General features: G+C 40.3%; 1 protein-coding gene across 1 annotated transcript in view; it reads right to left on the bottom strand.

The window, feature by feature from the left end:
- Positions 1-23,150, bottom strand: part of LOC309563305 (alpha-2-macroglobulin-like) — a 233,640-nt gene that overhangs the window by 21,038 nt on the left and 189,452 nt on the right. Inside the window, exons 17-23 of the mRNA XM_082267704.1 lie at positions 21,032-21,092; positions 20,352-20,435; positions 19,812-19,988; positions 16,620-16,701; positions 14,551-14,707; positions 11,953-12,027; positions 9,858-10,020 (exon numbers count right to left, since the gene is read on the bottom strand). Of these exons, the coding sequence (XP_082123830.1) occupies positions 9,858-10,020; positions 11,953-12,027; positions 14,551-14,707; positions 16,620-16,701; positions 19,812-19,988; positions 20,352-20,435; positions 21,032-21,092 (799 nt within the window). The remainder of the gene's footprint in view (positions 1-9,857; positions 10,021-11,952; positions 12,028-14,550; positions 14,708-16,619; positions 16,702-19,811; positions 19,989-20,351; positions 20,436-21,031; positions 21,093-23,150) is intronic.

Genomic DNA, 23,150 nt, shown 5'->3' on the forward strand with positions numbered 1-23,150 from the left:
TGCCCTGCACCCAGTCTCCAAAGGGAGGGGATCATGCTCTGCCTCAGTATGTCACAGTACATACTGGGGGGCATGAGCAAGCGGCGTGCACGAGGGAAGTGCATGTGGCCAGCTGTGATTGGACTCAGCCGGTCACATGGTAAACAACCATTTTTTAATGGCTCTTTACACTGATCGGGGATGGGCTGTGTCCCGACGGACACGCCGCATCCCAGATCGTCCGCGCTGCGTGCCCCCGGGGGGGCTGGAGAGCAGTGGATCCGGGCGGATGTCATATGACGCCCGCCCGGATCGACAAAGTGTTCCTGCTGACGTCATTTTATAATGCACCGGTAAGGAACTGGTTAAGAGGAGGCTTCCTTCTGGGATGACAGCCATGCAGACCAATTTGATGCAGTGTGCAGCGTATGGTCTGACCACTGACAGACTGACCTCCCACCCCTTCAACCTCTGCAGTAATGCTGGCAGCACTCATACGTCTATTTCCCAAAGACAACCTATTGATATGGCGCTGAGCATGTGCACTAAACTTTTGGTCGACCATGGAGAGGCCTGTACTGAGTGTAACCTGTCCTGTTAAACCACTATATGCTTTGGCCACCATGCTGCAGCTCAGTTTCAGGGTCTTGGCAATCCTATTATAGCCTAGGCCTTCTTAAGGTAGAGCAACAATTCTTTTTTTCAGATCCTCAGAGAGTTTTTTTGCCATGAGGTGCCATGTTGAACTTCCAGTGACCAGTATGAAAGAGTGAGAGGAATAACACCAAATTTAACACACCTGCTCCCCATTCACACCTGAGACCTTGTAACACTAACGAGTCACATGACATCGGGGAGGGAAAATAGCCGTTTAGGCCCAATTTGGACATTTTCACTTAGGGATGTACTCACTTTTATTGCCAGCGGTTTTGACATTAATGGCTGCGTGTTGAGTTATTTTGATGGGAAAGCAAATTTACACTGTTATACAAGCTGTACACTCACTACTTTACATTTTTGCAAAGTGTAATTTCTTCAGTGTTGTCACATGAAAATATATAACATTTTTACAAAAATGTGAGGGGTGTATTTGCTTTTGTGAGATACTGTATGTGTTAGGTCAGGGATGTCCAAACTTTTTTCAAAGAGGGCCAGATTTCATGAAGTGAACATGCATGAGGGCCGGATAAAAAAAAAAAATCCAGGAAGCTGAACTATATGTCAGGAACATTGTAAAGTTCATTACATATTATAATAAAGGCTGTCTGTCAACTTTTAGTTTAAGTTTAAGTCAACATACAAACGTTCACGTTCAAATAATAGTCATGTAATAGTTACAACCAGGATGCAGCATCCAATAAGATCAGCGTTCCCAACCTAATAAACGTCACTAAAACATAGTAATCAAGAATGTAGCGTAGGTGGGGAGACTTATTGTCTCCTGGCAGCATCCTATCCAAAACATTTTCCACATGACATTATAGAACTGATAGCAAAACAATTCAAAAATAGGGAAGGAGACAAAAGAAGATGTCTGTCAACTTTTAAGTCAAAAAAAATTTGAACAGGAACATAACATACATCTTGTGTCCAAATATATTCATAACTGAGATTTAACAATATATTCATGTCAATTGAAAAAGAAAACTTGTCTGCACTAATGTGAAGGGTGAAACTGAGATCTGGACTGCAGCACATAGGCCAGGTCTGGGTCAAAGGCAGTGGTTTTGATGGGCAAAATGTCACGCAGGTGAGTCACTTAACCTTGTCCTCACGCGGTTCTTGTTAAAGTTCATAACAGAGAATGTCTTCTCACACATATATGCTGAGCCAAACAAGCTCAGCATTTTCTTAGCCAGTGTTCGAATCTCTTGAAACCGGCTCTTATCCAGTTGTCGGTAAAAGTTCACAAGAGAGCTGTTGGTTGACGACTGCGTAACTCGCTGTCACAATGCAGATCAATGAGCTCGAGCTACAGCTGATCTGGAGCATTATCGGGGTCAACAGAGAATGGAGAGGAGAAAAAGGCTCATCTCCATTTCAATAGCTGCAAAATCCTGAAAAAGCCGTTTAAACTCCCCAGACAGAGATGTGATGTCTGCTGCATATCTGCTCATTTGTGCACTGATATTGTCCTGTGGAAAACTGTTCATCATTTCCTGCAACGCTGAAAAATGTATGAGATTGGGCTGTGTTTGTGACAACTGCCTTATGAAATGAAAAGTTGCAGCTTTGTTCCAAAGGCTTTGAGGTGTGAATAAAGCGGATTCACCGCTGCATCTTTCCCCTGAAGACTCGTGTTCAGTACATTTAGATGCTTTGTAATGTTAACTAGAAACCCCAAATCAGCCAGCCAAATCGGATCAGATAGTTCTCACATCGGTTGTCCCTTTGTTTTCAAGAATTCTCTGATTTCCTTTCTAAGAGAGTAGAAACGCTGCAGTGTAGACCCTGGACTGAGCCATCTTACATCGTTATGATATAAAACATCTTCATATTCAGCCTAGATGTCCAGTAGAAACTGTTTAAACTGGTGGTGGCACAGGGCTTTAGAGCGAATAAAATTAATAGTATTTACCACCGGTTTCAAAACATGGTCATATTTCAGATGTTTAGCACAGAGAACTTGTTGGTGAATGATATAATGGAGTTTAATAGCTTTGCCTCCTTCTTCGATCACCTTGTTATACAGATTAGGGTTGCCAATCCACTTCGATCACCAGCCATGGCAGGTGCCCCATCAGTAATAATCCCAGCAAGTTTGTTCCGAGGCAGTTTCATGTCATCTATGGCAGAACTAACAGAAACAAATAAATTTATTCCTCTTGTTTGGTCCGTAAGGCTCTGGAGGTCAAGTAGCTCTTCAGTCACATTCATGTCATCGTCCACCCCTCTCATAAAAATCAGCAACTGAGCTGTGTCAGATAGGTCCGTGCTTTCATCACAGGCTATTGAAAAGAAGTCAAAATCCACTCCTTTGGATGTCAATTGTCTCTTAATATCTGATGAAATCTCTTCAATTTTCTGTGCTACAGTGTTACGAGCCAGGCATATGTTGGCAAACTCTTGCTTCTTCTCCGGACAGATATTCTCAACCATTTTCATAACGCATTCTTTGATAAAGTAACCCTCAGCAAAAGATATGCAATTTTTAGCAATTAACGCTGCCACCTCATAGCTTGCTTTTTGTGGCATTTTCAGTTGACTCACGAGATCTTGTGAAAAATCGCTGTCGCGACGATAAAGCAGCTTCAAGTTGCTTCAACTTTTCACTGCGGTCACTCCCCGTTAGCTTGTCGTATGTGCTATGTCGCGACTGGTAGTGTCTCTTGACATTGAATTCCTTATAAACAGCCACAGTCTCTTGGCATATCAGACAAAAACACAGTGATTCCGTATTTCAGTGAAGAAATATCCCACTTTCTACTTTTCCTGGGAGCGGCGGCCCTCACTGTCAACTTTCCTTTTCTTGTTTACAGTCGCCATTTTAGAAAAAGACCAGAAGGGGAAGGGATTATGTGAGCGCAGTGTCAGAGGTTTTGAGCTAAGTGCGTTCGTCCAATACACCGCCCAACAAGTATATCTTTGGATAGATTATATATATATATATATATATATATATATATATATATATATATATAATTAACCAAACAGCATATACATCTCCTCTTTGGCTCCGCTCAGGGTAAGGAATCACCTCTGTGGCAAGGATGAGCTATTTTTCTGGCCCCCACTTGTAATCTGCCCCCAGGCTCAGATCAGGGCAAGTATGAGAATATATTTATATATATATATATATATATTTATTTATATATATTTTTTTTCCCTTTCTTGCCTCCACAGGCTCAGATCAGGGCAAGGATGAGTTTGTTTTTCTTATATTAGTAATTTCGGTGCAGTAATTCTGTGTGTGAGGGATCTTCTCTTTACCTCTCCTCACAGAAGGGATCACACAGCCGGCTGGGACACAGACAGCGCCGCAGCCAATCACCGCCGCCAATCACAGACAGTCTCTCAGACACCGAGCTCTGCAGCTGCCTTAGGGAAATGACACAGTGTCTGCTATTGGCGCAGCGTGTCAGCGGCGTTTGGAACACGCCCACAGCCTGTGTGTCTGTCTAATCGTGATTAGACAACATCTCGCGCTCGTCCTTGCCTGGGGGGCAACAAGGGTGCCAAATTGCTAACAGGGATGGGGGCCGTATAGAACCGGACCGCGGGCCAGACTTTGGACATGTCTGTGTTAGGTAATGACTCCTCTAAACACACTCCAGCTTTGATTTGTTTTTTTGTTTTTTATTTAAGTATGGTTGTATTCATAGTATGGATCTGTAGAATTCATAATAATTCAGTATAGGTTCTTTGCAGAGCAAATTTACCTGCAGATCCCAAAATGAAATGTTGAGGTTTTTAGAGACATCTTTTATCATCTGATGGTTAACTCTTGGGAGTAAATTTGCTGTGTCTTTAGTGTACTGCATTTATGCAGTACATTAAAACAAAGAAACCATCTATCATCCCAAGCACCCCCATGCTTGATAAGGTTGGGCCTTGTATAATTATTGTGACGTTTCCACTTTGAGTTTAATTTCAGTGTGCAAGTTTATAGAGATATATGAATAGTTACATAGTTTTATGATTGAAAAACAGACAAAGGTTTACCCAGGTTAACCTATGTTTGTGTATGTGTGTAGGGCGGCTGTTAGAAAATTATGGGGCCCTGTAAAGCCTTCCTAATGGTTTCCCCCCCACTCCATCTACACCCCACCCACCCTCCTGGGGTGCAGGGAAACAATGTCACTGACCCTTCCCCCTATGCCCTGAAAATCAAAAATAAAAAAAAGTTCCACCTCCTGGGCCCCTCTGTTAACATAATGGGGTCTAAGGAAATGTAATTTAAGCCCTGACAAGCAGGTAAGAGTGGGGGTGTGGTCTAGTAAAACCCATTTGTTTATTTAGGCTGAAATGAACAATAAAGTTGCCCTGGGGCCTAGGCCTAGTACAACAGGACCAGCCCTGTATGTGTGTGTGATTTTTATTTTCTAATGATTCCCATATCCCTGTTTATTGTGCTTCCTGTGGTAGGCATCTAAACATTTTGGAGTTGTTGATATTCTGAGCTAATACCACTTCTTGAGGAAGTTAGTTGGACTTTATACTGTTTTAACAGCAAGTAACCTTTCCTCAGTCTAAAGTTGAACCTCCATTCTTCTAACCTCAAATTGTGGCTGCGCGTCCTCTTCAGGGCCCATTGAGTACACAGTTTACCACAGTTATCTGATTCACCTTGAATATATTGTAACATCGTAATCATATCCCCCTAAAAACGCCTCTTCTCAAGAGTGAATAGCTGTAATCTATGTAATTAATCTCCATAGCTGAGGTTCTCCAACCCTTTTTTTTAATTTTGTTGCCCATTGTTGAACTCTTTCTAATTCAACATCTTTCATGAGGATCAGTGACCAAAACTGAACTGCATATTCAAGATGAGAGGGAACCAGTGTAAAGGGGTAGAAATATTGATGCATCTCTGAAATTTAAATCCTTTTCAAAACATGACAGCATTTTGCTAAATTTGTTAGTTGCAGCTCGACACTGCATGCTATTGCTTAGTTTGTGATCTACAAGCACCCCCAGATCCTTTTCCATCACTGATTCTCCCAGGGGAGCCCCTTCTAATGTGTATTTTGCATATGTATTTTTGGTGCCCAAGATCATTCTTTACATTTCTCTGTATTGAACCCATTTGCCATGACCAAACCCCTATTTTATTAAAGTATTTCTGTAATGATGCTACATACTGTGATGAAGGTTTTTTTCTGCATAATTTGATAAATTCAGATAAAACTTGATTCCAACCCCCATCTTATTAAAAAAACAAATTGAACAGCATTGGTCCCAAGACAGAACCATGGGGCACACCACTCACTTTAGACCAATAGACTATGGACCATAAGGTGAGTACCTGGATAGAGAACTGGCTCCAGGGGAGGTTGCAAAGGGTGGTGATAAATGGGGAGTACTCTGATTGGGCGAATGTGGAAAGCGGGGTCCCCCAGTGTTCTGTCCTGGGGCCAATCCTGTTTAATTTATTCATAAATGATCTAGAGGAGGGGATATTGAGTAAAATCTCGGTATTTGCGGATGATACTAAACTAGGCAAGCCAATATCTTCTGGGCAGGATGTGGAAACATTACAAGGGGACCTGAACAAAATAATGGGGTGGGCAACTACATGGCAGATGAGGTTTAATGTTGAAAAATGTAAAGTTATGCACTTGGGTGCCAGAAACCAGAAAGCAAGCTACTCATTAGGGGAGGGGGGGGACCTCTGGGTGAGTCTAGGATGGAAAAGGACCTGGGGGTACTGGTAGACAACAGGCTTGGCAGTGGCATGCAATGCCAAGCCGATGCAAGCAAAGCCAACAGAATACTGGGATGTATAAAAAAGGGGATTCACTCCAGAAATAAAGAGATTATTCTCCCACTCTACAAGACTCTGGTCCGGCCACATCTGGAGTATGATGTCCCAGTTCTGGGCACCGGTCCTCAGGAAGGAGGTGCTGGAACTGGAGAAAGTCCAGAGAAGGGCAACAAAAATAATTAGGGGAATGGAGGACATCAGCTATGAGGAAAGACTACAAGCACTGAACCTATTCTCTCTGGAGAAGAGACGATTGAGGGGGGATATGATATCGATGTACAAATACTGTACTGGCAACCCTAGCATATGGAAAAACCTATTCAGAGAAAGGGAATACAATAAGACACATGGCCACTCACTAAAACTAGAGGAAAGGTGGTTTAACCTTGAAATATGCAGGGGGTTCTTCACTGTAAGGGCAGTAAGGATGTGGAATTCTCTTCCGCAAGCAGCGGTATCCGCAGGGAGCATTGATAGTTTCAAAAAACTATTAGATGGGCACCTTAAAGACCACAACATACAGGGGTATACAATGTACAACATACAGGGGTATACAATGTACGGTTAACCGCAAATACACACACACACACATCATAGGTTGAACTGGATGGACTGATGTCTTTTTTCAACCTCACAAACTATGTAACTATGTAACCATTCTGAGTCATGTATCACTACTTTCTGTTCCCATTCATGTAACCAGTTTCCTAGCCATATACATACAATTTCCTCAACTCCAACAGACCCTTTTTACAAATTAAATGTTTTGTTGAGGTACAATCTCAATTACCTAATAAAAATGTAAAAAACCTCTTTTACTGGACTTACACCATCCAATTTTCAACTTACTTCCTCATAGAACAATAACAGGTTTGTCTCATAAGAACAGTCTTTCATAAATCCTGGTTGTCACTTATGACATCTTTATCATAGACAAATTTCTGTATAGGTGAGGAAAGGGGAAAGATAGTACTGGACCTGTAGGTTTATTTTACTGGTATTGTTATCTTAAGGTATTACTGCCCAAACAAGCTGCAGAATAGGCCTGTGCTTTGAATTTACACTGGAAAAAAATAAAAATTTAGGTCCTGGTCACTTCTGGTTTGTTCACTTTGTTGCCAGTCAAGCCCTGATGAAGAGGGGAACTTAGACCCTGGGAACACGTTGGCTACTTTTTGAATTGTACACCTGACTGTTAATGGAATAAAGTTGTATCTGGACCTCTTAGCAGTGGTGTGGTGTTTCAAATTCAAGTCTTTTTAAATGTATGTATAGAGCCCCTTACAATTTCCTCTACTTCTGTTTTAATTGTGATGGTTGTTTGTAACATGTTGGCCTTCACAATCCAACACTTGAGGAAAAGTGTCTTAGGTTACTACATGCAGCTAACATATAAGAACTTGGAGACTAACCAGCCCAATAAACATGAGCATTTCCAGAATAGAAAACAAGTTGGATGTGTTTAAATGCTCATTTTTTAAATGTCTAATTGAAGTGTACCCTTATTGGGATGAGACTTATCCAGATTAGCATAAGGCTGGATGCCCATTGTAAACACTTTTTTTTCTCTTTGGATAGAGTCTATTGTGATAATAATGCAAAATGGACACCCCAAGAAAAAATGGACACCCCAAAAACTGTGAGAAGACACAGGGCAGCCATGTTATTCAGAATTCATAAGGCAACCATGACGTTTTGTACAATAGGAGACACATTCAGAAGTGTTCCAATTTCCATAATCCAAGGAGTGCATCTCCCACAAATAAAAACTTTTAGCTGCATTCCAAAACATTCTTATTGGTACATTGATAGAAAATTAACCAACATCAAAACAAAGCATGAAAAACAGATAAACTTTTGATTTAGACAATCGTAAACCCCATTAACAGGACAATAGACATCTAGTCTGGCTCCTATAGCCATCATAAAACCTTCACGTTTTGAAGCTTAAGTAATGAAAACATTATGCAGAGATCTATCCTAGCTAATAGTATCATACGCATCACCTGGCATAAATAGTTTAGTAGGAATAGTTAGTGACTACACCTCCCTGGCTGACTATCCCTACCTGCAAAATCAAAACATTAGGGTATTTCATAACTCCTGAGATGTTCACAGTACAGCCAGAATAAAGATATCCTCACCTGTATGAATTATTTAGCAGCATTTTACACCTAAACATCACTATATTAGGAGGTACTGGAGGCAGCTTGGACACATTACATCTCCTAGGTAAAACAGACATCTGATACCCATCATATTTGTATTCATCCATTAGGTAATTTCATACTAGACCATAATATACAAGTTACCAGACTGTAACTTGTAGGAATTCCAATATATTAATGCATACAGTATATAAAACTATTTCTAAGGAAGTAGTAGCTAAAGGGTCATAAACATTATGCCACTCCTCAGACCTCTTGATTAATTAGATAATTTCTGTCCACACTCTCCTCCGGGACAAGAAAAAGAGACTTTGACCAGTACGATAGAAAATATAAGTGGTGGGACTTTTAATTGGTGTTTTGGCCAGGGGTGGAGCTAAAGGGATAGGTCAAGCTAGGGGCCTCAGGAATTCTTCAGTCAGAGGAAAGCTGCATTGGAGAATATTTCCTACCCTCCCTCCCATTTTCTTGTATTTTCTTGTATTTTCTGACTTTTGGTTGTGCGGTCCACCACCCTTGTTTTTGGTTTTTGTTTTAACAGAGGCTTTCTTCTTTTGGGGTGGTTCTTTGTCATGGCAGCAAGCGGGGTACAAGGTCCTGGTAGGCTAGTATGGTGAAAAACGTATACTTGGTAGGGACTAGTCAGAGGTACGGCTCTCAGGTGGTGCAAACTTATACTTGGTAGGGACCCGACTGAGGTACAGCTCCCAGTAGTTGCTATTTTGGTACCTGCGACTGGTTGTCTCCGAGCAGGTGCTGTGGCGGCTGGAGGCCTAATTAAGTCAAACGCAGGTACCTCCTTCTTTGATGCCTACCGGGACATTGAGGCTCCAGTAAAAAACTGGGTTTAACCTTTTATTTACCTGTTATGTATACAGCTTGTTAATAAAAGGCTGCTATGGCCATTTAACTCCAACCTGTGGTCATGTGGTTATTTATAATGGAGGAGGAGAGTGATGGTCAGAGCAGAATGAAGACAAATCATTTTTAATCCCCTAGTCAAGTAAATCAACCTCTGAGAGTATCATTGTCACGTATCAGTGACAATGCGGTGTGAGTTTGATGAGTCATTGGTCACAAGTTGGTGAAAAAGACTGCGCTCTGATCCCACATTCATCACAGTTATGTTTGCTTTTTTTGCACTAGACATACAGGATTTCAAGCACCCCCTGACACTGTTATAGATATTTTTAGTATGTACCATAAATACAATTCAAATAGTTTTATAAATATACAGTAAACCTACTTCTTACCTTTTAATAACATATAATAAACCTCTAACTTACCACCAATCACAGCCTTTTCTTCCAATTTTTTCAACAAGTCCTCCCTGAGCTCATTATCTCCAGAAAGGGTAAAGGTGTAGGCCATCAGAGCCAGGGTGTATACATTTGTGACTTTTACAGCTTCCTTCCGCAGACAGGTCACAGCATCTCTGACAAATGGTTCCTGTAAATATGCATACATTAGTACTTCATACCCAGCCTTTTCTGTAGCATTTTTAAGTGGAACAGAGTATGACAGCCATTATTCCATGGGGTCGATTTACTAAAGGGAAATACACTGCAAACTGCAAGTGCACTTGCTTTAGACCTTAGTAACTGGGGGAAAGCTCTGCTGATTTCTCTCATCCAATTGTGTGCAAACAAAAATGCTATTTTTCCTTGCATGTGATTGGATATTTTTTCCAAAGTGGAGCTTTACCGTATTTTGCTAAGCTCTGAAGCAACTGCACTTACACACAGTACACAGTATATTTGCCTTTAGTAAATCAACCTCCATGTGTATGTCCGAAGCTTTTTTCTGTATGATGCCTCGTACCAGCCACATATCTGATATGGGAAAAGCCCTCTTTATGTACAGCTGAAGATTACAGCAAATAATCTCCAGAACATCCCTCCCATTTTCAGTAAAATCCTACTTTTAAATTCTGATTGGTTACTTAAATTCACTGTATTTTATCTATTCGGGTGACATTTCAACCACTTAAGGACCAAGCCTATTTTTGACACATGTTGTTTACAAGTTAAAATCTGTATTTTTTGCTAGAAGATTACTTAGAACCCCCAAACATTATATATATATTTTTAAGCAAAGACTCTGGAAAATAAAATGGCGGTCGTGGCAACATTTTGTTGTCACGCGGTATTTGCACAGTGGTCTTTCAAACGCAATTTTTGTGGAAAAAATAAATTTCACTGAATTTAAAAAAAACTAAACAGTGAAGTTAGCCCAATTGTTTTGTATATTGTGAAAGATGATGTCACGCCAAGTAAATAGATACCTAACATGTTACAGTTTAAAATTGCGCACACTCGTGGAATGGTGACAAACTACGGTACTTCAAAATCTCCATACGCAACGTTTTAGAAATATTTACAAGTTACCAGTTTAGAGTTACAGAGGAGTTCTTTCTCTAGAATTATTGTTCTTGCTCTGACAATCACGGCAATACCTCACATGTGTGATTTGAACACTTTTTTCATTGGCGGGCACGACTTACGTATGTGTTTTCTTTGGTGTGCGGGCTCACAGCGACGCTTTAAAAACATTTTTTTCCTATTTATTTTGTTTTTTAGTTTCTTAACACTTTTCTTTTTTTTTTTAATATATGATCACTTTTATTGCTTTCACAAGGAATGTAATACTGACACCTTGTGACAGTATTATAGTAACAGGTACTCTTTATGGAGGGATCGGGGGTCTAAAAGAACTTTTGTCTTGGCCCCTTAGTTCCAGTGAAAGGAACTCTTAAGGCATCAGTATACCAAGACCTTTTGGACAATTTAATGCTCCCAACTTTGTGGTAACAGTTTGGGCATGGCCCCTTCCTTTTCCAACATGACTGCGCACCAGTGCACAAAGCAAAGTCCATAAAGACATGGATGAGCGAGTTTGGGGTTGGAGGAACTTAACTGGCCTGCACAGAGTCCTGATCTCAACCCGATAGAAAACTTTTGGGATGAATTAGAGTGGAGACTGCGAGCCAGGCCTTCTCGACCACCATCAGTGCCTGACCTCACAAATGCGCTTCTGGAAGAATGGTCAAACATTCCCATAGACACACTCCAAAACCTTGTGGACAGCCTTCCCAGAAGAGTTGAAGCTGTTATAGCTGCAAAGGGTGGGCCAACTCCATATTGAACCCTACGAACTAAGACTGGGATGGCATTAAAGATCATGTGCGTGTAAAGGCAGGTGTCCCAATACTTTTGGTAATATAGTGTATGATCTCCTTGGTGCAACTTTGGTTTCCCTTGGGCCCCAGTATCCGAAAGGAACAGTATACATACTGTTCTAAGATATCAGTCACATTCCCATATCCATTATCTTTACAGTAGAGTAAATCAATGCATCAATTGTACTTTATTTGTTACTTACATTAAGAGTTAAACCAGATTCCAGCAGTGCAATTGCAACATAGGCAGATAAAGAGATATCATCTTCCACACCTCCCTGTAACAAAAAAACACAGCCTCAACTTAAAATATGAACGAAATTTAACTGTCAGTGGCACTGTGGTCACCAGTGGGTTTGTCCTAGCAGTTAGCAGGTTCCAGCAATTAATGACCATCGAATGGTGGCTCCCGACAGATTATTTAGCCCCACTTCAGGAGCCACACATTGGGGTTCATTTACTAAAGACACAAAGACTGTGCACTTTGGAACTGCAGTTGCTTCAGAGATTATGCTGATTTCCATCATCCAATTATGCGCAAGCAAAAATTGTGGGAGTCTTTGCAATGTGAAGCTTTACTTCATTTACTACGCTCTGGAGCAACTGCACTTGCAGAGTGCACAGTCAATTTGCCTTTAGTAAAACAACCTCAAAGTCTTTTTTTTTTTTTTTTTTTTAATTATGTTTTATAGTTTTAATATAACAATACAGAAAAAGAAAAAGAACATAAGCAGTAGTGTCATATACAGACTTCAACTAGCGCAAATACAAATGTTGGCAAAATTAAGAGGAGCCAGAAGCCTTTAGGTATGAGAGGATGCAACCTCCTTGACTAATCATATAAGGTGAGATACATTAATGGCTAAGTGTATGGCCACAAGGTATCTAGAACAATGGCCACATCTCATGTGATACATATATACATATAACGCATATATTAACAATACTCAAGACTCTGATGTGTCCAGGGGTCAGGGCCCAGGGGTGATTTGTGAGAGCAAGTTAAAATGAAGAAGAGTTGCTGATAAGTGATACATCCCTAAGGAGAGAAGGGGTTCCCTAGAGAGTGGATGCCAGCCAAGGACCAGCGCTGCAGCGGTAAGTCTGGTGACAGTAGATGCAGCGATTGAAGTGGAAGCTGATGCATTGTTTGGACGGGGATGCCCCGCGATTTCTAAAGGAGAGATTTCCAAGTTGTTGTAGTAGCGTTGACTGTGACTAAGAAAGATCATGTATAAGTGTGAGCTAGAGATGCTGGGACATGGCGGAAACCTTGTTGGTTAGAAACATCGATCAAGATTGTAAAGACATGCCGGTTTTTTTACTGCTATAATGTATGTGAGACTTTTTTACCAGTTTTTTTTAATAAACTGGCTTGAGACATCTGCACTATGAGGAGTGTTTTATTTGTTCCTACATGACATATCTAAAGTCCTGGGGGAGATCGTTTGGGACAGCAGGAAATAGGTTGTTGCCAATCCAAGGGCCCACTGAAGAGTTGAACACCGCTTTTCTAGACCTTTGTAATGAGGGTCAGAAACAGATGGTAAGAGGCTGTGTTGTTGGGTGTCATTGGTGACCTCTGCACACTGGTTTACGCTGCACTCTGATATGTAAAACCCTTTGGGACTATCTTTCTGGATGTGGGCATTTTAACAGCTTCAAGTCATTTATTATTTAGTGCTGCACCATTTCTTTTTTATGTCTATTATATTGTTTATTCCACAATATTGTGTCAGCAGCTTTTTGTACCATTTTATTTCAATTTGTTTTGCAGATTATACTTTTACTAGGCACAGCAGTTATATTACTCTTTATTGGTAGTGGATGGTGAACAAACGCCCTATACCTCCCCACCCCACCCATTCCTCAGTCCAAGCAGCCGGGTGCAGCCGTCTTGATGTTTGAAAAACATGCTGTTCTTTCTATTATTTCCCTAGAGAAGCTGGGACAGATAAGAGCAGTTCTAAATGGTCAACATGGCACGTGAACATGTTGACCAATCAGAACGACTCTGATCTGTCCTGGCGCCCCTAGGGAAAGAACACTGATTTATAGGTAGCTTTCTAAATAAATAACCTTGAGGTACAGTTGGGAGACTTCTATAGTTGAATAAGCTCTACACTTAGGCTCCTTTTACACGGGCGGTGCACCCGACGGAGTCCATTTTGCTCAGCAGCGATCGATCTGCCGATCCCCACTGAGGAGGCAGATGACAGCTCAGTTTCCGCTTTGTGTGCAGAGACGGAGATGTCAGAGCCCCGCTCTCCTCTATGGGAGATTGGATGATAACGGACCTCCAGACGGATGGAAAATAGGGTTTTCATCCATCCGGATTTCATGGACATGATCAGATCGGATAGCAGCGGGTGTCGGCGGAGATGTCTCCGCTGACATCCCCTGCTCCATAGCGCTGCGTGGAGCATCTGATCAGGTCTGCCTGAAAACTGACAGGCGGACCGGATCGGAAAGCCCGTGTGAAAGGAGCCTTAGGCTCCTCCGTCTGGAGGACCGGATCGGATGAAAACGGACAGGCGGTCCGTTCTCGTCCGATCTCCCATAGAGGAGAGCGGGGCTCTGACAGCTCCGCCTCTGCACACAAGATCCACCGATCCCCGCTGAGCAAAACGGACTCCGCCGGGCGCCCCTGCCCCTGTGAAAGGAGCCTAAATGGATACATTGAAGGTAAAGTCCAGGGTAGTGTTTCCCTCCTGTTCATAAGCACCACATACAAATTGCTACAGTCCTCCTCAATGCTTTTCTGTCCAGGCAGTGGCATCAGTACAGAGCATTGTGTTTACCTTCATTGCATTATTGAAAAGCCTTCCCACGTTGTTGAAGCAGCCTGAATCATTACGAGTGTTCTTTAGCCAGGTGGTGGATTCATTGAGGTGACTATCATCTATAAATATGTAAGGCCGAGATTTGCTGTAGGACTTCACCACAAAGGCAGTTAACCTGTAAAGAATTGTTCAGAGTTAAATATCAATTACAGCAACTAGTGCAACTAGTGTTTTGCTTAAAGCGATTGTATCATCACCGAAAAAAAAAAAAACCCTGCAGGACAAAGGCATAATTAGCTAGTATGCATTGCATACTAGCTCATTATGAAATACTTACCTTAAAACGAAGCCCCGACACAGTCGCCCAGACACCGCTGAGGGGAGCTGTCATGTTCCCTCGGCATCTCTCCCGGGTTCGGCGGCTCCTGCGCTGTGAGTGGCCGGAGCCGCGATGACGTCACTCCCACGCATGCGCGCGGAAGTCACTTTCCAGCAAGGAGCCGGCAAAGAGCTCTGAAGGTCTGGCGGAGTGCATGCCCCACTGGTTTCAGCGGCTGCATGCAGGGTGAATATCTCCTAAACCTTGCAGGTTTAGGAGAGATTAATTTTACCTACAGGTAAGCCTTATTACCTTTTACCTACAGGCTACAGGTAAGCCTTATTATAGGCTTACCTGTAGGTAAAAGGTAAAAAATCGACGATACTTCCGCTTTAACTGCAGTCAAGTCACTAACTTTGAAGGGGAAGGGGGGGACCTGGCAGAGTTGTGTAACTCTTAGGTCACGATGAATAAAGAGACAAATTGGTTGTAAGGCATAACAGCTCCTACAGATGTATTTTGATTGTGTATTTAGCTGTTTGCCTGGAGTTCAGCTGAATCAGCTTTAGGCTTGGTTCACACTGATGAAACTAAAGCCTCGTACACACGGTACGAATTTCCGCCGACCGGTCGTCCGTCTTTTGTAAAGAGTGCGTGTCTGTTGGTTGGAATGTGCTCTAGACTGCACACGAATTTTCCCGTACGACAGAATTCTACTTCAGAAGTGATGTCATGTGTTGGATTGCTTTGTATGTGTTCTTTCTCTCTGAGCATGCCTAGTCTTGCTCATAAGATTTTTCCCCGTCAAAATCTGTACTAATGAGCCGAAAATCGGACGTGTGTTGACGGAGGACAAAAATGTTATAGCCTGCACATCAGGATTTTGTCAGCCGAAAGGTCTGAGTCGGCTGTCGAAAGCACCATACTAACAATCCGAAAATTGGCAGATCAGTCGTCGGACAAATTTTCCCTTCCGAATTTCTTATCGTGTGTACGGGGCTTTAGGATCCAACTTGTAAGACTCCAAGTCGGACAACATGTGAAATTCAGTATTTCCCTATAAGAGCTGTCTTATCTGATACTACACAAGACTGTCTGATTTAAGAAAAGATTCCTGCACTACTTTGGTCCGACTTTGATATGACTTCAATGTCACAGAGTATAAAAAGTCACATGAAAGTTGGTTTTCGAAAGTTGCACTGAAAGTCATGCGACTTTGGGTTCAGGCTAGTGTGAACCAAGCCTTAGGCATTATCCAAGGCTTATCTGATCACTGAGCAAAAAAAAAAAAAATACATCTGTGAAGATTCATATATTTACACATAGGCAGTAAGAACTTATCCTTGCTATATATGGAAAATATATTGAAATTCGGCCAGTTCAGCACATTAATTTGTCTGTTTATGACTAAATTCTGTATTAAAGTTGAATCCTAAAAACAGCGACCATGTAGTGTACACAAGCTGGCTATTTTTCTGAGCGCAATGCAAAACATCTGAGAAGGAACATGCCCTGCACTCTGCATAATAGCGATGTGTCCATGTACTCTCTGAGGCCGCTGAGGGGCACTTTGGTTGTGGTGACCACATTATTGCAGGCAACCTGATAAACACCTGTCCACACAAACCCATAAGATCAATCATGGTACAGAAAACAATCAGAACCTGAAGGGGTCTATCCCTTCGGATCCATAACTAAATTCTTTTTTTTTTTTTTCCTGGGTTTCCACTTTATATGCAAATATCCAGCAGAAAAAAGATGCACCTACCATGTGTTACCCTGTGGGTCATTCTGACCGAAGGCGCTATATGAACCATCTTTGCGTTTGTATGTCAACTGACGCTGAAGTCCTGGAAAAAAAAAAGCATAGAAAATTCTATTCAGAAATTCCACGTATCATAATTACAATTAAAACCCCTCTAAGGGCTGCTGTGAAATCTACCCATGCAGTGGGTTCCTCCCCTCACTGCATGGATTAAATGCTCTTTTGGTTATGGGGAAAGAGAATAAGTACCAATTCTTAACTTTTTCATCGCTCCCACATGCTTTCTCCCCGGAAACTGTTTATTTTGCTGCCTGGCCAGTCACAGCTCTCTGACATTCTTATATACAGTGCAGGACCAGCAGTCCTGCATTGTATAGAAGGCCAGCAAGGGCCCGCTCACATTCCAGAATGCCGAGCAGCAGAGAAGAGCAGTGACTGTTGGGGGGAGCGAGAAATAAGGTAAGTATCTATACTTGTTCCTTTACCACCTAGCCAAACAAGCATTTAATCATGCAGAGAGAGCCCACTGCATGTAAATTTTACAGCAGCCTGGAGTTGTACTTTAACATCTCCATTCAGCATTTAATACATTACAGAAGCTCTAAAGACCAAAATGACCTGAAAAAAGAGACCAGAAGCAGAACTAAAGTATGTTTTTAATGCAAACACTGTGAAAATGGAAGGAAAAAATAGTGCATGCTACATACTTGAAAATCTGTGCTTTCCTTTGCTTTATCCATTTTTTAGGATAACCCTAAACCCCTTTGCAGATTCTTTTCCAATATGTGTCCTCTGTATTGATAAGAGAGGGTGAAGAAGTTACTGATGTATCCACTCCCTTACAGAATGTTTTCTGTCATTTTGTTGCCAGGAACTTGGCGAGAAATAAGGCTTTCTTTTGCTCTTTATCAGCCATTTGTCACTTTTTTTTTTTTATAACATACAGCTGACAATCAAGCAAAAAGGTATAACAATCAAGCAGAATGGTAGAACTAGAAGAAGCCAATTTGTTTTCTGCAGTGATTTTTTTCTGCCAGTTATGTAAATGCAGAAGCATAAAGACATAGTAGGAGGAAACCCTTTGACCTCTGGGCTGCGCAGCCTAAAGCCCCGTACACACGATCAGATTATCGAAAGATCTGTCGTCCATTTTTTGTGGCATGCTAGTCTGATGTGGAAAGTGAAGAGGTTATTTTCATACGAATTTTCCTGTACGACAGAATTCTACTTCAGAAGTGATGTCATGTGTTGGATTGATTTGTATGTGTTCTTTCGTCTCTGAGCATGCCTAGTCTTGCTCATAAGATTTTTCCCCGTCAAAATCTGTACTAATGAGACGAAAATCGGGCGTGTGTAGGCGGAGGACAAAAATTTTAATGCCTGCACATCAGGATTTTGTCAGCCGAAAAGTCGGAGTCGGCTGTCGAAAGCACCATACTAACAATCCGAAAATCGGCAGATCGGTCGTCAGACGAAATTTCTTTTCCGAATTTCTTATCGTGTGTACGGGGCTTTAGGCTCCGTTCACATCTAGGCATTGCTATTTTACAGGCGTTTTTTTAGGTGTTTTTGTGCAGGTGTTTTTAAGTTGACAAGTGACCAATGAAATAAAATAAAAATGCCTGTAATCCGCCTAAATAAGGGTCTGGTATGGATCCCAGGGGGAACCCCACACCATTTTTTTTTTTATTTTGGCGTTTTTTTTTCATCTTTTTATCTGTATTGCCGGGAGCTGACAATACATTACAGCCGCGAGCAAGTTTAAATGGCATTTTTTCCTTTAGAAATGTCAGTATTGCGGCAAAAGACTACATACATGGCACAAATGCACCACTTTAGAGTCACAATATTTAAAGGAATTTTTCATTTTTATTGTTTAACTTTAAGCATTATTAAAATCACTGCTCCTGTAAAAACTATTGTTTTAAAAAAAAATGTTATGCATTGATTCCTGTGCCCCAGGGCAGTACCAGGGTCCCCATACACTTAAAATCCCTATTTCATTTTTAATTCAAAAAATTATATTTTTCTGGGATGACGCTGCCCTTGATCAATGGATATAGGTGACTTATTTAGAGACTAATTATTTCTGATTTAGGGACACTAATATATTGCAATGATTGTATGTATATACTATATATAATATTTTTTTTTACTATAGGGGTGGAACAGAGACCCATGTATGCTTGATAAAAGATAATTTGAATAGATGCTAATGAGGCACATGTTGTTTAATATTGACCTGGCTAATGATAAGTATGAGTATCATATGGTGCACAGCAGCTGGTATTTTTTTAAACATTTTGAAACATATTTACACTAGTAAATTGTAAACACATTTTATATATTTTTTAAGTTTTTTTGTTTATATCGTGGTTTTATGTAATTTATGATTTATTTCACAGTAAAAGAGTATTTATCACACTGGTAAACCACATAGCAGCTTGCAAGGAATACATTACATACAAACTTCTCCCTGAAGAAGAGATGCTTAAGAGGGGATACTGTATAATCACAATATCCAAATATCCAAATGGTGACTCTTGCATTGGAAGGAAATTATTATTTAATCAGAGTGCTTCAAAGTAGACACACAACCATACAATGAAGTTGGATGAGATGTAGTTCAATCCTAAACTGAGTAAAGGGTTCTTTACTGTTAGAGCGGTAAGGATGTGGAACTCTCTTCCACAATTGATGGGTGTCAATGCTGAGCTTAGATAAATTCAAAAACTTTTAAATGTGTCTCTTGGCAAATTTAATATACAGGATATGGAAAATTATATTGACATAAACACACACACTCAGGTTGAGCTGGATGAACTGGTGTCTTTATTCAACCTTACCAACTATGTAGCTGTGTAACTATAAGTGAACATGTAAAGCTCTGTAGATGATGCTGCTTTTATTATAACAGAACTGAGATTCTCAGGTGCTAAAAAATAAAGGCAGATCTTCCTATTCCCAGACTGTCTGAGAAAAGTCATAATCAAGCTTTTTATTTCAGGTGAAAGTTAAAATAATGCACTAATGTTTACTAAAATTCTTCCAATGTGTGTAGTTCACCTGGATGCTATTTTTTAATTGAGCAAAACTTGAAGTTTCCCTATAAGCAATAGTTAAAAGGCACACAAGTATATATAAAATGAATAAAAAAAATAAAACAGAGAGGCAATCTGGCCCAGCATGTCTCACCACTCTCCAGGAACCTAATGGCTTTGTTCTTTATCTCAGGTGTCAGCTGATGAGTGTTCTGAAGATATTCCAGAATGAAAATGTTGGGGGCAAAGAGGACCATGTTCTGCTCTCCACACCCATATGGCATGGCAAGAAGACGTTCAAGGTTCTCCATGGCTGTTCCCATCAGGTCTCCTGTAATAGAACACCATGATGCAAATTTTAGTTAGAATTAGTTTACAAGAAGGAAGTCATTATGCACAAAGATAGAGAACTCTACCTCTTTGCCTATGTAACCCAAGGAGTGCTGACAATTGGGTTTCTATCCACCCACATCCAAAAAATCGATAAAACTAGTCGGCTTGATCTATCATGTTTATAAATGATGTGGATCTATTGTAAACTAAAGATTAAGGCACTAGGCAAAGATTATGGCTTTAAGGAAGATTTAGAATGAATGGTGGTAATTATGAATGTTTAGAAATAAAGTACTACAGTATATCTGAAGTATGTGGTTTTATGGTAAATGAACATTTAAGAAAATTGTATAAATCTTACCCAGCACTGTGATATGAGCTCTTTCAGAATTTTCCAGGATTTTCTCTGGAACCTTCAAACTGACCTCTTCCGTCTTTGAATTCTCTGGAATGAAATGATATTTACTACACCGCCAATAAAAAAGTACAGTATATCCAGTTATTTCAGCATTTTAATGTTGTGGGGACTCTTGGTGGAGATCTCTGAAAATAAATTCATGATTTTTTGCTATCCCTTTTAGATTTTTAAGTTATTTTGTGATCTAGAGATTGTAACAGGAAAAGGGAAACTCAGGGAAACACTTTAGGTATAGTATGAATAGGACTCCAAGAAGTAGGAACTATGGCAAGGAGATTCTGCTAGAGCCCCCAAGAAATACAGAACTTGGTGAGTAACTTATCTCACAGACATACATAACTGAAATATAATTTTTGGTGGACTTACATTTTAAATAGATTTAACAGCCTTTTTTTGCACTGTTGATGTATCAACACATTTTAATATATGCAAAACCAGGATCCTATCCCAAAAACTAAGCAAGTACAACAATATCTGTCCAAAACAAATAAAACTTTATTTCTCAATAGTAACCAATAGGATCCCAGCTTTCATTTGCAGTTTATAAAAAAAAAAGGCAACTTCGGAATAGTTTATATGAGCACCACAAACTATTTCTGTAAACCTGCTCAGATATTCCTCACCTTTTCCCTCATTTACGCACATCAGAGAGCTAAAAGATTTCTCCACTAGGATACCTCCAGGCTGTGAAGATTAGTAAAAGAAACAATTATATAGCATGTTTTGTTAAAAATAGTATTTTCTCTGCATATATAATAGTCATTAAAAAATTATAGTTCTATAATAGCATAATTTTACAGCAAAAAAACGCCTCTCTGTACTACATGTCCATAAATTAAAGAAACTCCTTTTGTCCTGTGAAAGATGAGTGCCTTATTTTAGGTAATGCCCTCTAGACACTTCAATAAATAAATTGATCAGCCATTTCCTAGAGCTGCCTACTGCATTGTGCAAAGTCTCCAGGATTATCTGGTCTCATTAAGGGTTATTTACTAAAACTGGAGAATGCAACATTTGGTGCAACTCTGCAAAAAAAAAACAAGCTTCCAGGTTTTATTCCCAAAGCTTAATTGAACAAGCTGAAGTTAGAAGTTAATTGGTTACTATGCACAGCTGCACCAGATTCTGATTTCACCAGTTTTAGTAAGCCTCCCCCATAGTATCTACAAAGCTATGTAAGGTAGTTGTATCTGATAGTGGTGGGATTATTTAGGTTTTAATGTATCGTGGCGGTGGTGATAAAGGGGTGGCACAAAAGAAAATTCTCCTTAAAATTGTGTTTCACTTCCATATCACTCAGTGACTTGGTTATTTTTATTGTGATTGTTTTGAAGGTGTTTAAATAGGTAAAAAGGATAATCTACGAAAACATCTGGAGGCAATAGGACTTTAAGGGTACCGTAAAACAAAACATACACATCGGATATAAAATGTATAAATTTATTGTAACATTATAAAACCATCAATCCATATGGTTTCTACAAAAGACAACAAATCATCTGGAAGCATACAGTACATTAAAGATGTCTTTATTGATACCACAGAGACCAGTATGCAGCAGTTCACCACAATTACCTTATCCTATTAGGTATTGCCCGACATGTTTCACGGAATCTCAGACGCTTCCTCAGGGGTCTTTTAGAGAGGGTTCCTGTATGTTTATACAAAATAATTTTTCTTCCAAATCTAGAAGGTAAAGAACAATATAAATACATTGCAGACAAGTTACAAACAAGTTTTCTAACCAGAACAAAAACATAAAGTCTGGCATAAAATAATATATTATAACATTGCACATACATAGCTTGGTGGTGATGCAACTCCTATGGTGACATTGTACCCATGATAACCTCATCCAGAGAAAGGGGGAGGGTCAAAGAAACATAAATGGGCAACAAAAAAATAGACCATCTCTGTATGGTACCTATGGTACAGACCAATGTGTCTGGTCACTGGGGTCACAACCTTACCACCACCGGAGTAATAAGTGTGATCCCCAACTCTCAGGCCAAACTGTCGCTGAGTTTTGCCAATGAAGAAAGCTCCACATTGGCATGTCATAATTTAAATGGCTCCTTCTGTACGGCAAACTGAGAAGGCCCTGGATTTATGCCACTCAACTATGACAATTACTCCAGCTAGAAGTGACCTCTTACAGTGGCCACTGTAATGCTTTTGGTTATTTACAGCATTAAAACAAGTTAAACTATAGTGGTGGGATTATTTAGGTCATAATGTATTGTTGTGGTGGTGATAAAGGTTTGGCACAAAGTAGAGGTTATCCTGGGTACGATGTCACCATAGGAGCTGCATCACCACCAAGCTATGTATGTGCAGTGTTATAATATATTATTTTATGCCATACTTTATGTTTTTGGTCTGGTTAGAAAACTTGTTTGTAACTTGTCTGCAATGTATTTATATTGTTCTTTACCTTCTAGATTTGGAAGAAAAATAATTTTGTATAAATATACAGGAACCTTCTCTAAAAGACCCCTGAGGAAGCGGCTGAAACATGTCAGGCAATACCTAATAGGATAAGTTAATTGTGGTGAACTGCTGCATACTGGTCCTTGCGGTATCAATAGAGAGCTTCTTTAATGTACTGTATGCTTCCAGATGATTTGTCTTTTGTAGAAACTGTATGGATTGATGGTTTTATAATTTTACAATACATTTATACATTTTATATCCAATGTGTATGTTTGGTTTTACGGTACCCTTAAAGTCCTATTGCCTCCA

Source organism: Pelophylax lessonae, assembly GCF_965119305.1.
Source record: "Pelophylax lessonae genome assembly, chromosome: 9".
NCBI classification, from domain to species: Eukaryota; Metazoa; Chordata; class Amphibia; order Anura; family Ranidae; genus Pelophylax; species Pelophylax lessonae.